This window comes from Danio rerio, chromosome 19 (genome assembly GCF_049306965.1).
Source record: "Danio rerio strain Tuebingen ecotype United States chromosome 19, GRCz12tu, whole genome shotgun sequence".
NCBI classification, from domain to species: domain Eukaryota; kingdom Metazoa; phylum Chordata; class Actinopteri; order Cypriniformes; family Danionidae; genus Danio; species Danio rerio.
In genome coordinates this window covers 2152501-2177335 of record NC_133194.1, presented here as the reverse complement: position 1 = coordinate 2177335, position 24835 = coordinate 2152501, and the positions used below count along the sequence as shown (strand labels likewise).

General features: G+C 33.7%; 1 protein-coding gene across 1 annotated transcript in view; it reads right to left on the bottom strand.

The window, feature by feature from the left end:
- Positions 1-24835, bottom strand: part of ptk2aa (protein tyrosine kinase 2aa) — a gene marked incomplete at its 3' end in the record, with an annotated part of 106583 nt that overhangs the window by 32607 nt on the left and 49141 nt on the right. The window contains 12 exon segments of the mRNA NM_198819.1: positions 2816-2872; positions 7149-7213; positions 8501-8531; positions 8740-8857; positions 10957-11064; positions 11853-11930; positions 13203-13343; positions 15016-15070; positions 16339-16401; positions 16497-16576; positions 17094-17181; positions 19316-19482. Of these exon segments, the coding sequence (NP_942114.1) occupies positions 2816-2872; positions 7149-7213; positions 8501-8531; positions 8740-8857; positions 10957-11064; positions 11853-11930; positions 13203-13343; positions 15016-15070; positions 16339-16401; positions 16497-16576; positions 17094-17181; positions 19316-19482 (1051 nt within the window).

The following is a 24835-nucleotide window of genomic DNA, read 5'->3' as shown; positions in this document are numbered from 1 at the left end:
TCTGCAGGAATGGAACACTGAGTGACATCATATTGACTTTATGCCGCTTCGACCAATAACGGTTGGCCTTGTGAGTGCCGCAAGCCAATCACGCAGCAGCATCCATAATAATGAGCAGTATGTCACTGTATTAGCTCCGGCACAACTAAAGTTGAGGAAAGGACACTGTAAGAGAAAATGCGATTCCACACTTAAACAAGACTGTGATGTATTAGCATCATGTGATCATCTTAAAAAGTGTGTTTTGGCTTAATTTGTTTTAAGGTATGCATATAAACTAGATTCACAGTTATTTTTTGTTGTTTCAGTTTATTTTATCGCTTTAAGAGCCATAAATACATAAATATAAATTTAATACAAATATTTTGCAACAATGCCATTAACATTGCTTCTTTTTTTTTGAGGGAACGTTTCGCAAAACTTTTTACTTCTGTTTTAGGTTTCCCCCCCGAATGTTCTGAATGAAGTAGTGAGATTTAAAACACTGAATATTCAACTAAAATCTTTCAGGGAAAAAAAGGACTAGATTAGTTTGTTCATAAAATTCACTGAATGCAAAACAGCAGCATGAACATTCTTCTAAACGTCTCCATTTGTGTTCCTAACTGATGTGTGTTCAGAAACCTGTGATGGTTCATAAAGTCACACACTCGTGAACTTTAGTGTGCAGTCGCTGACTCACACACACACACACACACACACACACACACACACACACACACACACACACACACACACACACACACACACACACACACACACACACACACACACACTAAATCAGGGCACATCACAGATGTCCAGTGTGTTTATACAGCGGTAACTCAGAGAGAAAACCTGCATTTTTAAAATTTATAAATACTAAAACAGGTTATGTGTGTTATGTATGCATGTTTTTTGCATTGAGTGGTATGATTTTCTCCTTATATTAAACTATTGTTTTAGTATCGCTGAAATACTATTTTCCCTTAATTAACCATTACAGTTTCAAAGTTGTAGTAATGTTTATTACCTCTATACATTTTTTTAAACCATCTTCTATCTAAATACATATATTTTCTTTATATAAACATAAATATATCAAGTTAAATAAGTTTCAGTGATTTTAAAATCTTAATTAAACACAACAACAATGCAAAATGCTGCTATAGCAACCATCTTTTATGGTTTAAATAAAGATAATAACCCTGATATATAAACACACAAACACACAAACAAAATCAGGATACATCACAGACATCCACTGTATTTGTACTTAGCTAATTAAGAGATAAATCCTGCATATTAAATTTAAATAAATTATAATATAATAAAACCTCAAATAAATAGTTTTTGATTTTTCTTCATATTAAACAGTTTTTTTATTATTATCGCTTATATATATTAAATTTGTATAATTAGCTTTATATTAGCTTTTTTGTTTTAAAGCTGTAGCAATTTTTAATATAGTACATAGTATACAGTTTTCTAAAATTATCTCCAATCTAAACGCATCAATTTTCTCTATATAGACTTAAATATATAGTTAAATACGTCTTTAAAGATTCAGTGATTTTAAAATCTTAATTAAACACAACAACAATGCAAAATGCTGCTATTGCAACTATCTTTTATGGTTAAAATAAAGATAATAACCCTGATATATAAACACACAAACAAAATCAGGACACATCACAGACATCCACTGTATTTGTACAAAGCTTATTAAGAGATAAATCCTGCATAATAAATTACAATAAATTATGACATAAAAAACCTCAAATAAATAGTTTTTGATTTTTCTTCATATTAAACAGTTTTTTTATTATTATCGCTGATATATTAAATTTGTATAATTAGCTTTATATTAGCTTTTTTAGTTTTAAAGCTGTAGCAATTTTTAATATAGTACATAATATACAGTTTTCTAAAATTATCTCCAATCTAAATGCATCAATTTTTTTTATATAAACTTAAAAATATCTAGTTAACTACGTTTATAAAGATTCAGTGATTTTAAAATCTCAATTAAACACAACCACAATGCAAAATACTGCTATTGCAACAATCTTGTATGGTTAAAATAAAGATAATAACCCTGATATATAAACACACAAACAAAATCAGGACACATCACAGACGTCCAGTGTGCTTGTTAATTGTTTATTAGTGTGCTAATTAAGAGAGAAAACCTGCATAATACATTAAAATAAACTATAATACAATAAAACCTCAAATAAATCGTTTTTATTTTGAAGTTTCGATTTGTCCTCATATTAAACTGTTGTTTTACTGAAATAATATAATATTTGAATAATTAGCTTTATATTAGCTCTTTCCATTTAAAATTTTAAATATATCTATACAGTTTTTGTCATCTAAAAACATCTATTTTTTTTAAATACATCAGGTTAATGATGTTTATAATATTTCCGTGATTTTAGCATCTCAATTAAACACAACAACAGTGCAAAATGCTGCTATTGCAACTATCTTTTATGGTTAAAATAAATATTATAACCCTGATATAAACACACACAAACATACACGCATGCTCTTTTCTCCCTCTGCAGAGTTTACGCCCAAATAAGAGCAGTTTCAATTCCACACAAACCCCCAATCCTGACAGTCTGAAAACTAAGTGAGTTTCCAGAGAGAGTTTTCTGGAATGTTAGCGCTGGATACTTTAAATTTCATTTACCGCCACATCAACAAACCAAACCAGCCAGACAGAGGGAAAAAAAGAGTCAAGATCTGGCTCAGAGACAGCATGGATTTGGACAGAAACATCTGGAATCCAGCAGTCAGACACACTTCACAGATTGAGGGTACTTACTAGACGGCATGGTGTAGGTGTCTTCCTCATCTATGATCTCTGCGTAGTCGTCTGTTTCTGCAGGGAGACAGAAGAAGTGGTCAGTGTCTCACACACACACATACACACACACACACACACACAGACAGACAGACAGAGCGGCCAAAATAACGCCCACTCAGTCACTACACAACCAGAAACACACGTAACCTTCCACTACACAAACTAGAGCCGAAAGACTACTGCGTGAGGACACATGCACACTGAAACTCAAGTGCACTTCTCTCTTTTAAACTCCCTGAACTTAATCTGTATGACTGTCTGTACAGGCAGCCAATCGGAGAGCAGCTGTCTTTCCTAGCAACCAATCAGATAGCAACAGTCTCTGCCGGCAAATAATCAGAGAGCAGCTGTCTCTTCTAGCAGCCAATCAGAAAGCAGCTATCATTCCTAGCAAGCAATCAGAGAGCTGCTGTCTCTGCCAGCAACTAATCAGAGAGCAGTTGTCTCTCCCAGCAGCCAATCAGAGAGTCGATAGCTCTAAAACAGCCAATCAGAGAGCAGTTGTTTCTGCAAGCAGATAATCAGAGAACAGCCGTCTCTTCTAATCAGAGAGCAGCTATCTCTCCTAGCAGCCAATCAGAGCGGATATCTCTCAAAGCAGCCAATCGGAGAGCTGCTGTCTCATGCAGCAACTAATCAGAGAGCAGCACTCTCTTAAAGCAGCCAATCAGAGTGACTGCCTCTCCTTGCAACCAATCAACGAGTGACTGTCTCTCCTAGCAGCCAATTAGAGTGACTGCCTCTCCTAGCAACCAATCAGAAAGTGACTGTCCCTTAAAGCAGATAATCAGAGAGCAGCTTTTTCTCCCAACAGCCAATCAGAGAGATACAGTCTCTCCTAGCAACTAATCAGAGAGTGACTGTCTCTTAAAGTAGCCAATGAGTGACTGTCTCCTAAAGCAGCCAATCAAAGAGCAGCTGTGACTCCCAGCCGCCAATCAGAGAGAAGCTATTCCTGCCAGCAGCTAATCAGAGACAGACTGTGTCTCCCAACAGCCAATCAGAGGTATAGTCTCTCCCATTAGCCAATCAGAGAGTGGATGTCTCTCAAAGAAGCCAACCAGAGAGTGACTATCTCTCCAAGCAACTAATCAGAGCAGCAGTCTTTTCAAGCAACCAATTAGACAGCAGCTGTATCTCCTAGTAACTAATCGGAGTAACTCTCACTCTCTCAGCAGCCAATGGGAATGCAGCTGTCTCTCCTAGTAACCAATAAGAGAGTAACTCTCTCTCCCAGCAGCCAATCAGAGTACCACTGTCTCTCTTAGTAACCAATCAGAGTGTAATTATCTCTCCCAGCAGCCAATCAGAGTACAGCTGTCTCTCTTAGTAACCAATCAGAGTGTTATTCTCTTTCCCAGCAGCCAATCAGAGTGCTGCTGTCTCTCCTAGTAACCAATCAGAGTGTAACTCTTTCTGCCAGCAGCCAATCAGAGAGCAGCTGTCTCTCCCAGCAACCAATCTGAGAGCAGCTGTCTCTTCTACCAACCAATCAGATAGCAGCTGCCTCTCCCAGCAGCTCTGTGGCTGTGCTTGAGAAAGACGAGGGGAAGGAAGTGACTCTTAGTGTTCATGCAAAACAGATTCAGCCCAGCTTTTTTGGTTTTTGAAGAGGTTACTCACTTCTCGAAATAATTACACCTTTAAAATTGTGTCCTGTGAGGAATGCAGGGAGCAAAAGAGACTTCAAGTGCACTGAGAAGCAATCAAAACTCACTACAGCTACACTAAACATCTATAATTCCAGTACTTTTCTGAACGCACAGATAGCAGGGAGTTAGTTAGGGGGAAACAAATTGCAAGTCAAACTTTACCATCTCCACTAAGATCTTCTGCAGGTCCATGCAAAGATAGGAGAGGAGCAGAGAGGAGAAGGGTTAATTCATCTACACACATCAACACTGGATTTGAACTGGTTTGTAATGCTCAGTGGTTGTGTGAGCGGCTCCTGCAGTAAATGTGTTTGGTTCATGATGTTCTGGGAGTCATTAGTGTGGGTTATATTGGGTTAGATGTGCTGCAGGAATGTGTGGGATGGGATTCAATTGGGACGTGGACACACATCTGACTGGGATTGTTCTGCTTTGGATGTAGATCAGCATGTGGAAAAGTCCCTGATATTGATTGAAGGCAAATTCATGTAGCAAAATAAAATAAAATAAAAAAATACAAAAAATAAATAAATAAATAAAATAAAATAAATAAATAATAAAATTAAAAATAAATAAAATAAAGCAAAATAAAACAAATTAAAATTTAAATAAATAAATTAAATAAAACAAAAAAAATGAAAAAGTAAATTAAATACAATAATAGAATAAAAATAAACAAAATAAATACCATAAAATGTAATTAAATAAAATACAATAAAACTAAATAAATTAAAAGTAAATAATATAAAATACAATAAAAATAAAATAAAATTTTATTATATTAATAAAAAAAAGTTCCATTCAAATAAATGAAATACAAAAAAATGAAATTTGAATAAATAAATAAATAAATAAATAAAATACAATAAAATAAATAAATAATGAATAAATAATATAAAAATAAACGATAAAAAATAAATACAAATATATTAAAAATAAATTAAATACAATTCAATTAAATAAATAAAAAATAAATAATATTAAAATATATAAAAATTACATTTAAAAAATTATAATAAAATAAACTAAAAATAAATAATATAAAAAAAAACTAAATAAAGAAAATACATTAAAATAAAATAAATTTAAAATAAATAATATAAAGATAAACAATATAAAAATAAATAAAATAAAATAAATGGGATGATTTTCTCTAATATATTTTGAACGTTGAGCATTCTATATATAAATCAGTAAAGGAATAAGACACTTTTACATTTCTTAAACAAAATAAATGTAAAATTGTCTACATCTCATCACTATAACATAAAAATCTACAAATAAATTATATGCATATTATAAATTATATGTTAATAAATTATTATTGATTATCTTATATATTTAAATGCAAAAATATTGTATACCATTTCCAAATGCAATATATAATTTACATAATTCACTAAAATATAAAATATATTACTTATTATTCATTGTTTTGTTTACACAGCAGTGATGTAAATGAATAAACAATGTGTTTATTTAACACGAAGTGTTTTAGAAAAAGCCAAATACATACATTTTCTGTTAAATTTCTCAAATATACATTGTTCAGGCAAAATATAATTCTTTATTTTTTTGCATCTTGACATTAATCCCTTAAACAATGTCAATTGTGGCAAAAAAAAAAACAATAACCATTAAATTAGTGTTGTCCCGATACTGGAATTCGAACCAATCAGTACTAAGATTTTAACAATGTCCATTTCCTGCTATCATTTGAGCGCTGTTGAGCGTGTTCTTAAACAGCACTAATTTCCCATTGTGTTCACGTGCTCAACAGAAATGACTGTGATTGGCCTTGAAGCTCATCAGTTCACCGAACTCACCGATGTTTACTGAGTGTACCCACAGATACAGGGACACTGGTGCTTTTTAAAGCAGTGAAGATCAGTCGATTCATCAGCGGATCGCTCGTATGCCAGCTTATTAACAGACCAGCTGATCTTCGCTGCTTTAAACCCCTCCAGTGTGCCTGTATCTGTGGTTAGACTCAGTAAACAGCGGTGAGTTCGATGAACTGATGACCTCCACGGCCAATCACAAATTCTGTTGAGCATGTGAACACAATGGAAAATCAACGCTGTTGAAAAATTCGCTCAACAGTGCTCAAATGTTAGCGGGAAATGGACGTTTTTAAACATTATGTTCAGTTTCCTGCCCAACCTGCAAAGCAAACACACCATAGGGCGGAGTCACAGAGGAGGCGTGGCCAATGTGAAGAAAAACATAACTTGATTGGTCAAGTGACATTAAAAAAACTGCATCCTTATAAGGGGCACAATTAAAAAAAAAAATTATTGCACACTAGAATCAAAACAGCATTCGCCTCCAGCTAAAAAAATCCAAGTATATATTAAACACCTGCAGTATGAACCAATGAGAAACAGACGGACGTGATAATGCAGAACATGTGTCAATGAGGGAGATCAGATGAGGTTAGTGTTCACACACGCACACACAGAGCAGCATGTACCCTTATGAGGAGAATCATGGGAACAGAGGACAAACGGAAGGAGAAAACGGCGAGCTTTAGCAGCTTTGGTGGGCGTCTGAACCAGAGAGTCTTCAGAGGACAGATGGAGACATCAGTTTAACATAAAATAAAAATAATAATTATATAAATTAAAGAGGTGTCTTACCTGAAACAGAAATGGCCCGAACTCCTGCCCGAATCCCCTCAAGCCGCTTCTCATTGTTAGCAAGTCTATGGCAGAAACAAAATAAGGATTATTAGTATTGTGTCTAAACACAAATGTGTGTATGATTTATCAACTTTCTGGGCTCAGGTGAAGATTAAAATCTTAAAATGTGCATTTGGCAGAAGGTGAAAACAAAATTAATAATCAAATTTATACTGAATTATGTAATGTATAATTAAAAACATTTAGCATATGTATATTATAGGCCCACAAGTAGAACTGGGTGACAAAGAATATATTACTATAATTTAAGAATGTTTATTTTTTTAAATATGATAAAATATTATATAAATGCAATAAAAAATATATATATCAGCATATTATAATAATAATAATAATAATAAATAATAATAATAATAAAACACTAAAGATTTTTATATTACAATATTTTTTAAATGTTATATTTTTAAAATATATATGCAATACAAAATAGAAATTTGCATTTCACAATATTATTATTATGATTCATAATAATTAATCATGATAATAATACGCTTTTTTATAATATTACAATATTTTAAATGTTTTTATATTATAAATAGAATATTATAAAATTTTATATAAAGACAATATAAATCAGCTTTAACAATATTAATAATAATAATGATAATAAAACACTAAATAATATTTCTACAATATATTTGAAATGTTATATAATAAATAAGATATATTACATATGCAATGCAAATTAAATAAATTCTAAATCTGCATTTTAGAATAATGATATGATTATCATCATTCATAATAAAATAACCATAATAGTCATAAAAACAATACTTTTTTATAATATCACAAAATTTTTATGTTTACATATTTTAAAATATTATAAAAAAATACATATATGCAATGCAAAAAACTCTGCATTTATAATAATAATAATAGTAAAAATAAAATAATATAATTATCAATAATAATATCAATGAAAACTAACTTTATAATATTACAATATTTTTTAAAAGTCTATATGTACACATATTTGTAAAGATGATAAAATATTACATATATGCAATGCAAAATATAATTCAGCATTTTATAATAAAAATAATATACACATTTTTGTCTCCAGACTTTAGATTTTTAAATAAGTCTAATGATGCTCTTTTGGAAACTTCTCTGCAATAAAAATTGAAGTATTAACCAAATATTGAGTGACTATCGGCAATACCCTCCAGCTGTACTGCCTGTAGTTTAGGGTTGTTTTGGATGCACTGAAGCTTCACTGTGAGACCGTATGAATCTCCAGCCTGACGTCAGTTTATTAAACAGCTCAGCGCTCTGGATTTATGACTTACTTTGGAATGGATGGAAGAGCTCTTTCACCATCTGTAGACCAGAAACACATACAACATCAGTGTATAAATCAAACAGAGAAACACGACACACCCAAACACCAACAACTGCGCTTCATATCTCACTACAGTTTCTATTTATAGAAAGTTCTACACTTTCTATTTGTATTGAGATTCCCTACTCAATGCATCCCATTCATAGCGTACAGGCTCCAGACATCCCACAATGCATCAGTGTGTACCTTTCTGAGGTCTGATGATGAAGGACTGGTTGACGGCATTGAGCAGGCGACAGTATCCGTCGATGAGGTCGGCCATGTTCTCGGCGGTGGAGAAAGACGGCGTGCTGATCGTGAGAGGCTGCGAGAAGCAAACACACTCACAATGAGCCTTTATCACACACAGCAGCCTCATGATGAGGTCAAGATACAACACAGACCAGCTGCACTGACCACACACACACACACTGGAGACACACCCACAAGGCTGAAAAAGGGTCTTAAATGATTTCAGACATCCTCATAAATATCAGACACGCCCACAAATTATCTGACACACCCACAAATGACATTAGGCACACCCACAAACTATATAAGACACGCCCACAAATTATATAAGACACACCCACAAACAATATAAGACATCCACAAATGATCTCATACACGCCCACAAATTATTTCAGACATGCCCAAAAATGATCTCAGACACACCTACAAATGATCTCATACAGGCCCACAAATTATCTCAGACACGCCCACAAATTATCTCAGACACACCTACAAATTATCTCATACACGGCCACAAATTATCTCATACACACCCACAAATTATTACATACACGCCCACAAATTATCTCATACAAGCCCACAATTTATCTCAAACACACCCACAAATTACTTTAGACACGACCACAAATAATCTCAGACACGCCCACAAATTATCTCAGACATAACCACCCCTTATCTCAGACACACCATTAAATTATCTCATACACGCCCACAAATTAACTCAGACACGCCCACATATTATTTTATACACGCCCACAAATTATCTCAGAGACGTCCACAAATTATCTCAGACACACCCACAAATTATCTCAGACACACCCACAAATTATATTAGACACGCCCACAAATTACCTCAGACATGACCACAAATTCTCACACACCCACAAATGATCTCAGACACACCCACAAATGATCTCAGACACACCCACAAATGATCTCATAAACAACCACAAATGATCTCAGACACACCCACAAATGATCTCAGACACACCCACAAATTATCTCAGACACGCCCACAAGCGATATAAGACAGACCAAGAATTAAGACATCCGTGAATTAACTCAAACATGACAAATGATTTCATATACGCCCACAAATTAAATTTAGATTCGTCGACAGATTATTTAATATAGACCCAAAAATTCTCAAATATGCCCACATTTTCTTTAGGTACGCCTCCAAAAATTCTCCTTTACACCCACAATTATTTTATATACGCCCACAAATCATCTCAGACACGCCCACAAATTAACCCAGACATGCCCACAAAAGATAATTATATTAAAGATAAAGATAAAGACAATTATATTAAAAATAAAAAACAAACTAAGACATTCACAAGTTATCTCAGACACGCCCACAAACTGCCGACGCCCACAGATACGCCCACAGATTATCTAATGTACACCCACAAATTCACAAACACACCCACAACAAATTCACAAACACACCCACAATTATGTCAGATACGCCCACAAATTATCTGGCACACATACAAAATATCAGACACGCCCAGAAGTGATCTTAGACACGCCCACAAATTATCTCAGAAAATTTATTTGGTTGCCTAGGCAACATTTCTAATTTATATATATTTTTCCAATTTATTAACTAGCGATTTTAATATTTATTTACATTTGATTATTCTTAAAATCAGCCACTTTTACTAATTTTATTTCTATTTACAAATGACAATCTTCATAATCAGCTTTATTTTTTCAGTTTAGCATATATACCATATCTATATAGTGCATTTAGTAAAAATATGGTACATTTAGTCTGTATAGTATATGTAATATAGTATATCTAATATATTAGTAACTAGTAATCTAGTAATATGTCTTACATATATTTTTTCTGTTATACTCCAACTCGTTTTTAATATCTTAGTTTTATTAAACAATAACACGACACTGACTAAATCAGCCTAAGAAATCCACCAGATTCTCTAAACCTGTGTAAAGATGCCTCCCGGAGGACAGACAGACAGTCAGAAAGAGAGAAAAACACTGACAAAGTACAGATGAGGATGCCAAGACCCAAAATAACAGTGACAGACTGAAATGACAGCCTGCAGAGCTGGATATACAGCCTCCTGAGTCACAGATCACAATCTAAACACTTCCAGCAGACATCAAAACATCAGCGCTTCACATCTGTGTGTGTTTTACCTCTGCGGCTCCAGCCACGTCCAGCTGTAACACACCCTTCCTCTCCTTCTCCTCCACGCAGGAGTAATGGATGCTCTGCACCTGAGTCAAGTTGGCCAGGTGTGTGGGCTAAAAGCAGAGAAACATGCGCTCAGACGGCACAGAAAACATGAAGAAATTCCCTCTCACAAACATCAGACTGCTGAGCCTCAACATTTCCTGTGAAAGCATCAGCCCTGCAGTCAATCACGTCTTTAAACAATGATGTTCCTATTGAGCTGAACTGAATCATTATTAGAGGAGCAAACTCAGCTCAGACCTCATTGATGACTGATTTATAAGAGTTAGAGCCACTCACAACTTTCGTTTTTAATAGCAGGACCAATAGGATTTGACTGTGGGCGGAGCTACTCATAAATAGAACTAATAAACAAACAGAAATAACTCAGATTAAGATAAATAGATGGAACTCGTTGGTTATTGTTATGGAGATGGAGGTAATAAGGTTACTGGCAGCTAGCTCTCTGCAGCTCTCACTTGGTCGCCCACTGAAGCCAAGCATGGTCAGTATCTGGATAGGAGACCACATGTTAAAGCTAGGTTGCTGCTTAAAGTAGTGTTAGTGAGACCAGCAGGAGGCGCTCAAGCTGCGGTCTGTGTAGGACCTAACGTCCCAGTATAGTGAAGAGGACTTTATACTGCTCAGTGAGCGCTGTTAATTCGAGGTCCTGACTCTTTGTGGATGTTAAAAATCCTAGGATGTCCTTGGAAAAAGGGTAGGGGTTTAACCCTGGCATCCAGGGGGATGCTGCACACTGGTGGTGGTTTCTGAGGAGATCTACCCCGAATGTGTAAAGTGCTTTGAGTGTCCAGAAAAGCGCTATATGAATAGAAAGAATAATTATTATTAATATTACCGTGGAGCCCTTGTCTGTCAGGTAACTGATGCCCTCTTCTGGACCAATCGCAAGATCCACTGAGATGACCCAACTCGACTGAAACAGAAACAAAGAGAGAAAGTTAAACATGATTACCAATATTTTAAACAAATAATTCAATTAAAATGTAAATAATTGAACATTTAATGATATAAATATAGAGTTATTTTAATTTTAAAATGAACAAAGCTGTCATTTGATCAAAAATACAGTAATATTACTAATGTATGTAAAATTGTAATATTATTTGACATTTTTTGTAAAAAAAATAATAATAATGATGAATACAAATGAAGATTTATTGACATTTAATTATTTCAGTTGCTTCACATTTTGGTGGAAAATGTAATACATTTTTTTATTTTTTTTTTAATAAATAGAAAGTTATTTATTCACTATTTTAAACAGAAATGTCTTTTCTTTCACTTTGGATCAATTTAACGCACCCCTGCTAAATAAAAGCATTCATTTCCTTACACCAAATGTTTTATATAGTATATAGTGTAATGCCAAATACAGCTTAATAACTAACAAGAACCATTCATAGCTGTGTAAAACTCCATTCATATCAGTGTCAGGGTGTGTAATTTCACCAAGGAGCACTAGAGGGCAGAACAGACCAGGATTTCAGGCATTTTCAGTAATAATTTTGTCATTTTCGGTAATAATTTCAGTCATTTTTAGCAGTTTGTTGATCTATATTTTCATCAATATTTCAGCAATATTTTTAGCCATTTTCAGCAGTATGTTCATCAGCATTTTCATTAGTATTTAACCAGTATTTTCATCTGTATTTTAGTCATTTTCAGCAGTATGTTCATTGGTATTTTCAGCAGTATTTCTAATAATTTTTCTCAGTATTTTCAGTCATTTTCAGCAGTATTATACAGATGAACATGCTGCTGAAAATAGCTAAAAATATTGGTATTTCAAGCAGTATTTCTAGTCAATTTCAGCAATATTTAGTCATTTTCCTCAGTTCTTCAGCAATATTTTAGCAGTATATTGATCAGTATTTTCAGCAGTATTTCTAATCATTTTTCTCAGTATTTTCAGTCATTTTCAGCAGTATATTCACCAGTATTTTCAGCAGTATTTTAAGTCATTTTCAGCAGTATATTCACCAGTATTTTCAGCAGTATTTCTAGTAATTTTTTCAGTATTTTCAGTCATTTTCAGCAGTATATTCACCAGTATTTTCAGCAGTATTTTAAGTCATTTTCAGCAGTATATTCACCAGTATTTTCAGCAGTATTTCTAGTAATTTTTCAGTATTTTCAGCCATTTTCAGCAGTATATTCAGTGATGATGAGCAGTGACGTGTCGTACCCCGAGAGCGCAGCGGAAACACTCTTTGTCGAATCTGTAAACGGGCGCCAGGATCTCGAAAAACTTGAGGACGCTCTGCTCATCGTTCAGGTTGGCGAACTGCTTAAAAGTTTGCTGGATCTGTTTCCTCAGTGTTTTAGCCTGAAACCCAGACAGAAAGAGCAGCGTTACACTTCAAACACACTGATCCAAAACAATCAAACTAATAACATCGTGCTGAAGCACAGGCTAATGTCAAGATAAATGTGCAAAATCAGCTTGAAAACACTTCAAACTGGTATTTCCTTTTATTAATACAAATGTTTTTGGTAGTAATATGTATAATCAATAAGACACAATAATAAACACCAAAGTCATCTATAATGATCTATTTCAGCTGTTATTATATTTATGATGTTAGTGCTGTTAATATATTTTCAATATTAGCACTGTTATTACATACAATAACAATACATTAAATACGATAGCAAAGCTGTTAGTGATCGTCTAAACTCTGAAAGGTATGATTGGAACCCTAATAACATTATACACACACACACACACACACACACACGCACACACACACGCACACACACACGCACGCACGCACACACACACACACACACGCACACAGATCATATCAGAAAACACGAGCGGTCACTTCAGATGGACGATCCACCCTTCCTGACAGGAAGTCAAAGCCGTATCTGAGTTTACATCTGCAGAGGCATTATGGGAAAGGTCAAAAAAGCTGGAAGAAGGCGGCTTTACTTGAGAAAATTTGCCTCTTTTCTATTTTATTGAGACACATCATTAATAATTAATGCTATTAAAATAACAGTGCAGACGTAATTGAGACCGTTAAAAAAGTTTTTAGAGTTTTTAAATAAATTACTTTAATATATTTAATTTTTTGATGTTGAACAGATTCAGGAAATTTTCACAGTGTGTCTGATAATATTTTTTCTTCTGGAGAAAGTTTTATTTGTTTTATTTCGGCTAGAAGAAAAGCAGTTATTAATTGTTTTAAAGCCATTTTAAGGTCAATATTGTTAGCCCCCTTCAGCAATAATTGTTTTGGATTGTCTCCAGAATAAACCACTGCTATACAATGACTTGCCTAATTACCCTAACTTTACCCTGATTACCCTAGTTAAGCTTTTACATGTCACTTTAAGCTGTATACTAGTATCTTGAAGAATATCTAGTCTAATATTATGTGCTGTCATCATGGCAAAAATAAATCAGTTATTAGAGATGAACTATTACAACTATTATGATTAGAAATGTGTTGAAAAATCTGCTCTCTGTTAAACAGAAATTGGAGAGAAAATATACAGGGGGGCTAATAATTCTGACTTCAACTCTTTCTCTCTCACCCCATTCACACAGGGCGTCAGCGTCACTTTGAATGGGTGACGTCAGGTGTTGCCAAACTGCATTGTGGATCCGTCGGCGCCGCTTCAGAGGTGTTGCTCGCTGCAGCAGTTGGGACTAGCTCAACTTTTCAAGCGCCCACAGAAGTGTCAGCCAATCAGATCGCTGTATGCAAATACACCAGCTAGACAGTGGCTTATTGCTGATTGAATTTCATTGGCTGACGCTGCTATGACGATCGCGTTAGCCCCAACTTCAGACACACCCTCAGTCAAGCGCTGAACCTTAGTGTGAATGGGGCGTCTCTCTCTCACAGATATATACATGAGGGCAGTATCATTCATCAATATGATTTCATGCAAATGACTTAATTTGAGCCAATCACATCAGGTCTACCAGCACACAATTGATTAAACACCCAACAGACAATGTGTTTGTCCAGAAAACACAGACTCACCTTCACCGACTCCAACAAGCTCTTGGGGAAGAAGCGGCGAAGACCAACATCCTTCCTGTAACGCAGAAACAGGAGACAAAGCAGAGGCAGATGCAGTGAAATTCTTTTTAATCAGCAAGATTTGCTTGATCTGAAGGACTTTTATGTCTTTACCAAACGTTTATAAACATGCTAAATTGTTGAATTGTCATTTTTGAGCACTTGCTATGACAAATAAACTGCACACCGGTCAGATCTTTTCAGGTGCATGCTAATATTGCAGTATTACAGAGTGTGTGTCGGTGTGTTTTCTCTGACTGTGGATTTAAAGGCCAATAAAACTCCACAGTCCCTGATGATTGTTTCATCATTGGATGGAAATGAAAAGCGCTTGGCTTCAGCTTTAACCGGTGGCTCTCCGCCAAACTATTCACCAGTGTTTATGGACATCCAGAATCGACGATCGCTTAAACCACTGCACTAAAAATCCAGTTCAGAGAAGTGAACAAACACACACACACACACACACACACACACACACACACACACACACACACACACACACACACACACACACACACACACACACACACAGCTACACAAATACTACAGAAATAATATAAGTCATCACGAATATGATAAGTAAAATTACAGCAAGAGACGATGATGTTATAATGCAGTTTATAATCTAATCAGTTGTTCATGAGTGTAATTAAGCACAGTTAGTATAGTTCAATAAAACTGAAACTATATAAAAAACTGTTAAAATTATATACAAAAGTTTAATTATTCAAATGTTCTACTATTTCAACTATAAATAACTTACAAAAAGTGAAATAAAAATAGCTAAGAATTACACAGATATTTTTAAAACCAATCTTCGAGGCTAGGGAAATAAAATAAAATACATTTAAATTTAATTTAAAAAATAACATTTATTTAATTCAATTAAACTAATATTTGTGCAAGTAAAAAAAAATCATTAATTTAAATAAATATATTCATTTTATAAATGAATAAATAAGTACATTTAATGAAACGAATTGTTGAAGCAGTGAAATTAAATAAAATGTATTTAAATGTAAATTAAAATGAAACAAAATAAAGCAAAATTAAAATAAAATGTATTAAAATTAAACACAATTTAATAAAAAAATGGTTCAGAAATATATATATTTACATTTTTATGAATTAAACCAGCCTAGGAACTGGGAATATCCCCACAATTCACAAAAATAAACGTGTGTGTGTGTGTGTGTGTGTGTGCGTGTGTGTGTGTGTGTGTGTGTGTGTGTGTGTGTGTGTGTGTGTGTATGTGTGTGTGTGTCAGTCATCAGTACTCACTCTAAGAGCTCGTAGTTGGACTTTTTATCAAGAGCGTTTCCCCTCATCTCTCTGTAGAATCTCCTGCAGCAGAAACAGCACAGGTCAGTGTGTGTGTGTGTGTATGAGTGTGTGTGTGTCTGTGTGTATATGTCTGACATGAGCCAGAGTTCACACACCTGATCTCCAGACAGCCCAGCTTCAGCGCCACCTCCTGCTCCACCTGATCCGCAACCTCCAGCATGTAGTCATTCTTCACCTGCCGCACACACACACACACACACATGCGCACACACACACACACGCACACACAATATAATTATTATTTTAACTTATTATTTAATACAAAAAAGGTCACGTGCATCATGTGATGTAATTATATGTGATGTCATTGTTATTGTTACAACAGTGTGTGTGTGTATCTGTGCGTGTGAATGAGTGTGTGTGAATGAGTGTGTGAGCACCAGCTGTTTGCTGTTTTATACAGTGACACAGCAGCAGGTGTTCATCTCCAAACACACACAGTAAATCAGTCGTCACACACTGCAGAATAAAAGCAGTTAATCTGTGTAGACACACACACACACACACACACACACTGCCGTCACCTCCTTCTTTTGTCCACATCCTCAACAGCCTCTATAAAGCTAAAGCATGAGTCCAGGAGGAGGATTCTGGGAAATCACACACTCAATGCTGCGCTGCTGTGAGCTGATGAGGCTTCTGAATGGCACGCGCACAGACACACATAAACATACACACTCAGAGACACTCACCTGCTGATAGAAGTAGTTGAGTGTGGGTTTGTCTTCAGTGAATTGAGTCAGGAAGCCCTTCGGCAGGTAACGGATCCTCAGCTCATACCTGAACACACAGAATAAAAGACTGCAGATTAAAGAGACGGACAGGAGACATCATCATGTGCCTAAAGCATCAAACACACACACGCATGCACGCACACACACACACACACACACACACATACAGGTGCTCATAATTGGATGACCATTGGGGAGGGGATAAGAAACTAAAGTGTGCTGTTCTAGACCAATACAATTATTGCATTGTTATGGTCATTAAATAAATAAAATAAAACAGATTTAAATATTAAAATAAAATACCAAGTACAAAATAAAAAGAAAAATTAAAATAAGATAAATAAAATTAAATTAAAATAAAATATAAAATAATATACAAAATTAAATTAAAAAAAAAACAAGATAAAATAAAATTTATTTAAATAAAAAATTATATTAAATTAAATTAAAATAAAATAAGATTAAATTAAAATAAAATAAAATAAATTATAAAATAATATAATACAAAATTAAACTAGATTAAAATTATGTTATACAAAATTAAAGTAAATTAAAATAATATAAAATAATAATAACAATAATATAATACAAAATGAAATAAAACTGAAACTGAAAACAAAACTAAATTGAAATAAAATAAAAATGAAATAAAAATTTATTTAATTAATATAAAATAAATAAAAAATTAAATTAAATTAAATTAAAGCAAAACAAATAATAAAAAGATAATTTCCATGCCCTTCGATTATTTAAATAGCATTGTTAAATAATGATCGAGTGAATGTCTTTAATATGGATGTTTTGTCTTGTCAATTATTTATCCCTACTGTTATTATCTGGAATAACCTGTTTAACACAAGCTGCGCCTTAATTATAAAATGTTTTGTTTGTTTGTTGTTTTTTTCTAATTAAAATATGTAAATACAATAGTGTTGTTTGACATTGCCATATTTTTCGATAAACCTCAAACAAAAGAAAAAACTAAATAAAACATGAATATAACCTTAATATTATGTTGTAAAAAAAAATCTATATCAGAATTCTGCATATTACACCTGCTCAGGCACGTGCACACATAGGGCTTAACCTGTGCAGTGCACATGCCCTTTTTAGTCTTGGATAGAAAGTGCCCTTCCAAAATGATCAAAAGTGCCCCCGAGAAGCGGCACACCGTCGGTCCCGCCCTTCAGTAGGCGCGCGACAACACCGCTCTTGAGTACGCGCGCGACAACACAGCTGATCAGTACGCGCGCGACAACACAGCTGATCAGTACGCGCGCGACAACACAGCTGATCAGTGCGCGCGCGACAACACCGCTCTTCAGTACGCGCGCATCCACTCTGCAGATCTGCAGATCTGCAGAAGAAGAATAATAATAATAATTATTATTATTATTATCATCATTATTATTATTATTAATATCATTATTATTATTATTATTATTATTATATTATTATTATTATTATTATATCATTATTATTATTATATTATTATTATTATTATATCATTATTATTATTATATTATTATTATTATTATTATATCATTATTATTATTATATCATTATTATTATTATATTATTATTAGTATTATATCATTATTATATTATTATTATTATTATTATTATTATTATATCATTATTATATTATTATTATTATTATTAATATTATTATATTAAAATAAATAAAATGTGAAACATATAAAGCAGTATTCAGCACAGCACAAAAGCAGAAGCGTCCTTTTTACGAGCTGATGTGTTACAAGTGTTTCTGACAATAACAGCAGCTTGTGTTCGGCAGCAGAAAGACAGATGTTAAATCACTGCACAGTCTCTTTACTGTGTGACGGACAGAACAAAAGCTGCCGTGAGCGAACAAACAGAGACAGACCTGACGCTCACAGACATAAAACTACCATCTGTGAGGGAAAAACTACAGAAATCAAACACACAAAAGAGAAACCTCTCCCTCCTGCCGCCATCACAACCTTTTCATTCAGAAAAACACTCGTATGTATATTTAGACTAGGTCTTTTAAGTGCAAATGCCCTTATTTCACATTTATGATGTTTATTTGTTTTCTTTTGTGAACTTTCACATTAGGATGGAAATCCAGCTGCTTTAGTGGAGTCTGCATTACAGATCCTCTAGTATATGAGAATATAAACGCGTGTGTGTTTTACCTCCACTCATCCTGTGGGCGCTTCTGCTCAAACTTCTCCCTGACGTGAGACACGCCCTCATCAGGGTGCAGCCAGTGAACGTCACCCGACGGCACATGAGTGAGACGCAGCCCGAAACACACCACATGCTGCACTTTATGAATGTCCACGATCTTCTGAATGATTCCCTGCGGACACAAAACACACACACACACACACCATCATAAAAACACCCATAATATCATAATAACGCCATACATCACTGATTTATAGAAGTGCAAAACCCTGCGGCTGTTAATGGATGATTAGAGCTGACCTGAATCCTGCAGAGCAAATCCACATTCATCAGACTAAATATTACTGTCGTAATAACTGTAATAACTGCACCACAGCGCTGAATTTACTACAGAATATAAAGCAAATGTCAGTCAAAAATAAATTTCTGAACATGTAATATTATAATTAATATAAATAAATTAATATTAATAAATTAATATAATAAATTAATAATATCAAATAATAAATAATAATTGCAGACATATATATATATATATATATATATATATATATATATATATATATATATATATATATATATATATATATATATATATATATTTATATATATATAATGGGTAGAATTAATGTTCTTTTGAACGTATTTATCAACAAATCATTACTAATGAAATATAACAAACATTTTAAGCAGCATAACATAGATAATAATAAAAAATGCTTGGTTATCATCAAAAAAATCATATTGGAAAGATTTTTGAAGGATCGTTTGACTCTGAATACAAAATTAATAATGCTGAAAACTGATAGAAATGAATGACATCTTAATAAACTATTAATTACATTTTAACAAGTAAATATATCACAATAGTATAGTTACTGTATTTGTGTTCTTATAAATGTAGCCGCATTGAGCTGCCTTTAAAACTTAAAATTTACAATTAAATATAATTTTTGTCCTGCTACATTTTGAATTATTAATATTTTAATATCTCTTTATTTATTTAGTTACTTCATAACAAGGTCAGATATGTAATATTTTAAAGAAGTTATTCTAAACACTAATGATATCTAAAAACATCTCATACAACACAAGCGAGGCCATTTCCAACTGAAACTGCACTTATTCATTTAATAGTAAGCAGCAGGTCATTGACACCGATGACATCACTGCTGCTGTGCTGATGAGCTCATGATTTAATAAACCGCATGTGAAAGTGATGAGGTCATCAGGGAAGCCGCTGTGTGGTTGCCATGGCAACACCGTATCCCTCTGTGATTGGATTACAGACACTGAAAGACACACACACACTAAAGCAGAGCCACAACAGAGTGATTCTGGCGCACACACACTAAACAGGATGACATAATCCCATCAGAGCCAGAATATAGACTGATTCTGTGAGGTGTTTTAATGCGGTTGCAAAACTAATGATGTAAACGGCTGTAATGTACTCAGACAATTAGGATCTGATCGCAAATTCGATTAGAATTAATATAATTAATATAATAATTTCATTATTATCCTAATGGATTTCATGTTCATATTAACAATAATATATAATATATAACAATGACAATAGCAATAAATGTAACTGAACAATTCACAGCCAGACATCAGAGTAGTTACTGTCAACTAAAGCTGAAACTATTGAAAATCCAGAAATTACTATTACTGACTATATACAGGAATCAGAGAGTGAAATTCAATACCTTTTAATACCCTTTAGAAGATTCTTTTCATACATTTTAAGACCTTAAAACCACTTTAGGTTTCAACTGGAAACACTGGCGAGATTTTAACTTACAGTATAGTTACTAAATATTGAGGAAAGAAACTAATCCAAAACTAAAACATTATTCATATACTAAAAATCGAGCTAACTCAGCAGGTTGGTGCCTATAGATCTGCAGAAATAACGGTGTTGCATTGCTTACATGCAGTAAACGAAGCAGCATGATGTCAAATCTAGTAGAATTTCATTGATTTTATAAACACAGCATCCTGATATTCGCAGATTTAATTCAGGCAGGCTTTAGCATACAACCATACAGTGCATAATCAAAAATGATATAAAGTTTTATACCTTGCAAAATAGCATTATATTGCATTATCAGGGCCTTAAGAGTATTATATAGCATTATAAGGGCCTTCAATTTCTCTACATTGATTTATCAACTTTTAATACTTTAAGACCCCGTGGACATCTTGTATTATATTAAACTAGTTTTTATTTATATATTTATTATTAATAATTATTATAATAATATTCATATTTAATAATAATTATTATATACATTACATAATAACATATTATAACTAATTATACTAAAACTTTAATACATTTTTATTATTATTAATATTTTAAAATAAATCAGAAAAATGTATTAAAATTATATTTGAAAAAAAAGGCTAACAAATTTAAGGGGGAAAAAATCAAGGTTAAAATAGATTAAAAAAAACAAACAAACAAACTAAACAATAAAATTCCGAAATTAAAATGTAAATTAAAACAAACAATAAATTAATTAATAAATACAAAATAATTCACACGATAAAAAACTATGACAGGGTTAAAATTAACAGCATTAAATTATTAAAAAATTTTTTAAATTAAATAAATTTCATATTGAATGGCCTCCAAAAGCAGTTTACAATTTGAATATTATTACCATATATATTTTATTATTATTATTATTTCTTAATATAATTTGGAGATTAAATTAAATTAATATTCTTAATAGTCAGTTAAGTATGAAATCAGTGTTTCTTAACTCATCTAAATGCTTAAACTCCGCATAAACGCCTGCTACATCTCAAAATGTTCCCCTCAGTTCCTGGCATCTCTGTAAAGACTAAATAACCTTAATAAAACCAAAGGCAGACGCAACATTAATGCACCAGCCGGCGTCTCGCGTCTCCGTCAGCACCAGACGCTGGTCTGTCTGACTCTCGTGACCGTAACACACTGAGCTTTTTGCACATCATGCATTTCATCAGGTCTAAAAGCTGACGCTGAGACTGCAGACAAAACACACAGAGCTTCACCCGTGGCCCAGATTCAGGTATAAACTGCACACAGGTCAGCAGGAGGAGCCGGATTAACACGGGCTGTACAGAACTGTGCTGTGTGTAATAACAGCTGATTTCAACAACACACACACTGATAATTATAATATAATTCCAATAAGATATTATAATATTATAATAAGTCGGCGTCAGTGGGGTAGTGGTTAATACGTCAACACATGCACTACGGTGCTCGCGGCTACCCGGGTTCGACTTCGCCTCGCGGTCCTGTGCCGATCCTTCCCCACTCTTTGCTCCCCATGCTTTCCTGTCAATTCTCTCTACTATCCAATCAAAAATAAAGGTGAAAACCCCTAAAAATAATAATAATAATAATAAAAATATATATATATATATATATATATATATATATATATATATATATATATATATATATATATATATATATATATATATATATATTTAATAATAATCATTATTAATCAATAATTATATTATGCCAAAAAGGCAAAGCATTTTGACTTCAGCTCTATATATAAACTAAAAAACGTCTTCTCCATTTATAAAACTAATATTTTCCACAGAAACAACTTGTTTGCTCAATATAATCTAGTGATTTACACTAGTTTGTCCATCTTCTCCTGGACGGCTGTGACACAGAAGAAGATTTGTCATGTTAATCTGTGTCGGTCTGTATGAAGCTCAGGAGAAATAAAATCCCTGCTGCTGGAAATCTGAACATCCACGCTGGTGAAGCTTAAAATGATCAGAGACACGATTGACCCAGAGCCTGTAAGACCTCATGCAGCATTAGAAAAGCAGAAATTCAGCCGCATTAATATCTGACTTGTTGGACTTCAGCCACACTGAAAAAAAATTATTCAAAGATGATTCCTTGGATTTACTCAATTTTTTTGACGTTAAGTGGTTGTAAACAACTTATTTGGGCTGAAATTAAGTTGAACATTATTAAATGTATTTTATTTGTTTAAATTCAACACAAATAAATTGTTTGCAACAGTTTTGCTCGATCAGAAGAAAAACACTTATACTTTGCATTATACTGCAGGGGAGGCTGAATGCTTGATTCTGATTGGCTGATGAGCATTCTAAGGCGTGCCTGTATTTTCAGATAAGCACAGTTAAAGTGGTTTCGGCAGGTTTTGAGCGCATTACAGCTACATTTCACAGTCAAAAATCTTTGGAGGAGATGGGGAAGAAACTAGTGCTACAGATAGGAGACATCTGAGGACAAAAACCTGACAAATAAAGTCTCAAATACACGACTAGATTCATCACAATATGAGACAACTGTTCTCTAAAATGCTATTTAAATATGCAAATCAGTCACATTCTTCAAATAGATATGCAGTGATGTGCAAACATATCTAGAAGAAAATCTGAACACTGGATATTGGAGTTTTATTCTATTTTCAATCTATTTTTATCACAGCATAAATCAGAAAATACTACTACAGTGACTGCAATAACACTGCAAGAAATTAAAACTGAAATAATAGAGGGGAAAATGAACGTTAATTACTGCATAAATATTAACTATTACCACAAAACCCTCTTAAAATTCAAAATAAGACAGTAAAAAATATTATTAAATAAAAATAAATTTGATTGATGTTCCTAAACAAAACAGAGGGTACTTTACAAACATTTGCCCCTTTTTGACAATGATAATTTACGAATAAGGAACACCAGAGGGTAAATAAGACCGGGATTAATGCTAGTTTTATTTCCCAATGACAAGCATAAACCAGGCAAAACAGCAAACAAACACACTCAGCAAAATATACACCTGATGCAAGAGGTCAGAGGAGAATGGCCAGACTGGTTCCAGCTGATCAAAAGGCAACAGTAACTCAAATAAGCACTCGCTACAACCGAGATCTGCAGAAGAGCATCTCTGAACATCCAACCTTGAGGCAGATGGGCTACAGCAGCAGAAGACCACACCGGGTGCCACAGGATAACGCACCATGTCATAAAGCCCAATCATCTCAGACTGGTTTCTTGAACATGGCAATGAGTTCACTGTACTCAAATGGCCTCCACAGTCACCAGATCTCAATTCAATAGAGCACCTTTGGGATGTGGAACGGGAGATTGGCGTCATGGATGTGCAGCCGACAAATCTGCAGCATATCTGACGCTATCATGTAAATAAGGAGTAAAATAATTTCCAGTACCTTGTTGAATCTCTGCCACAAAGGATTATGGCAACGCTGAAGGCAAAACGGGTCCAACCCGGTACTAGTAAAGTGTACCTAATAAAGTGGCCGGTGAGTGTAAGTGTAATAAACACATGTTTTTGTACAATAGCCTAAAGAAAACATGGTTTTAAAAACTGACCACTGTTTTTATCTGTATCTTCTTGGCTTAACATAAATGATCGAGAACAATCAGACTAAAGCTTGCTCTTTTTGGCTTGACATGATCATATATTAAGGCAGTGTGTGTCCAGACGGAACGGGTCGGATATA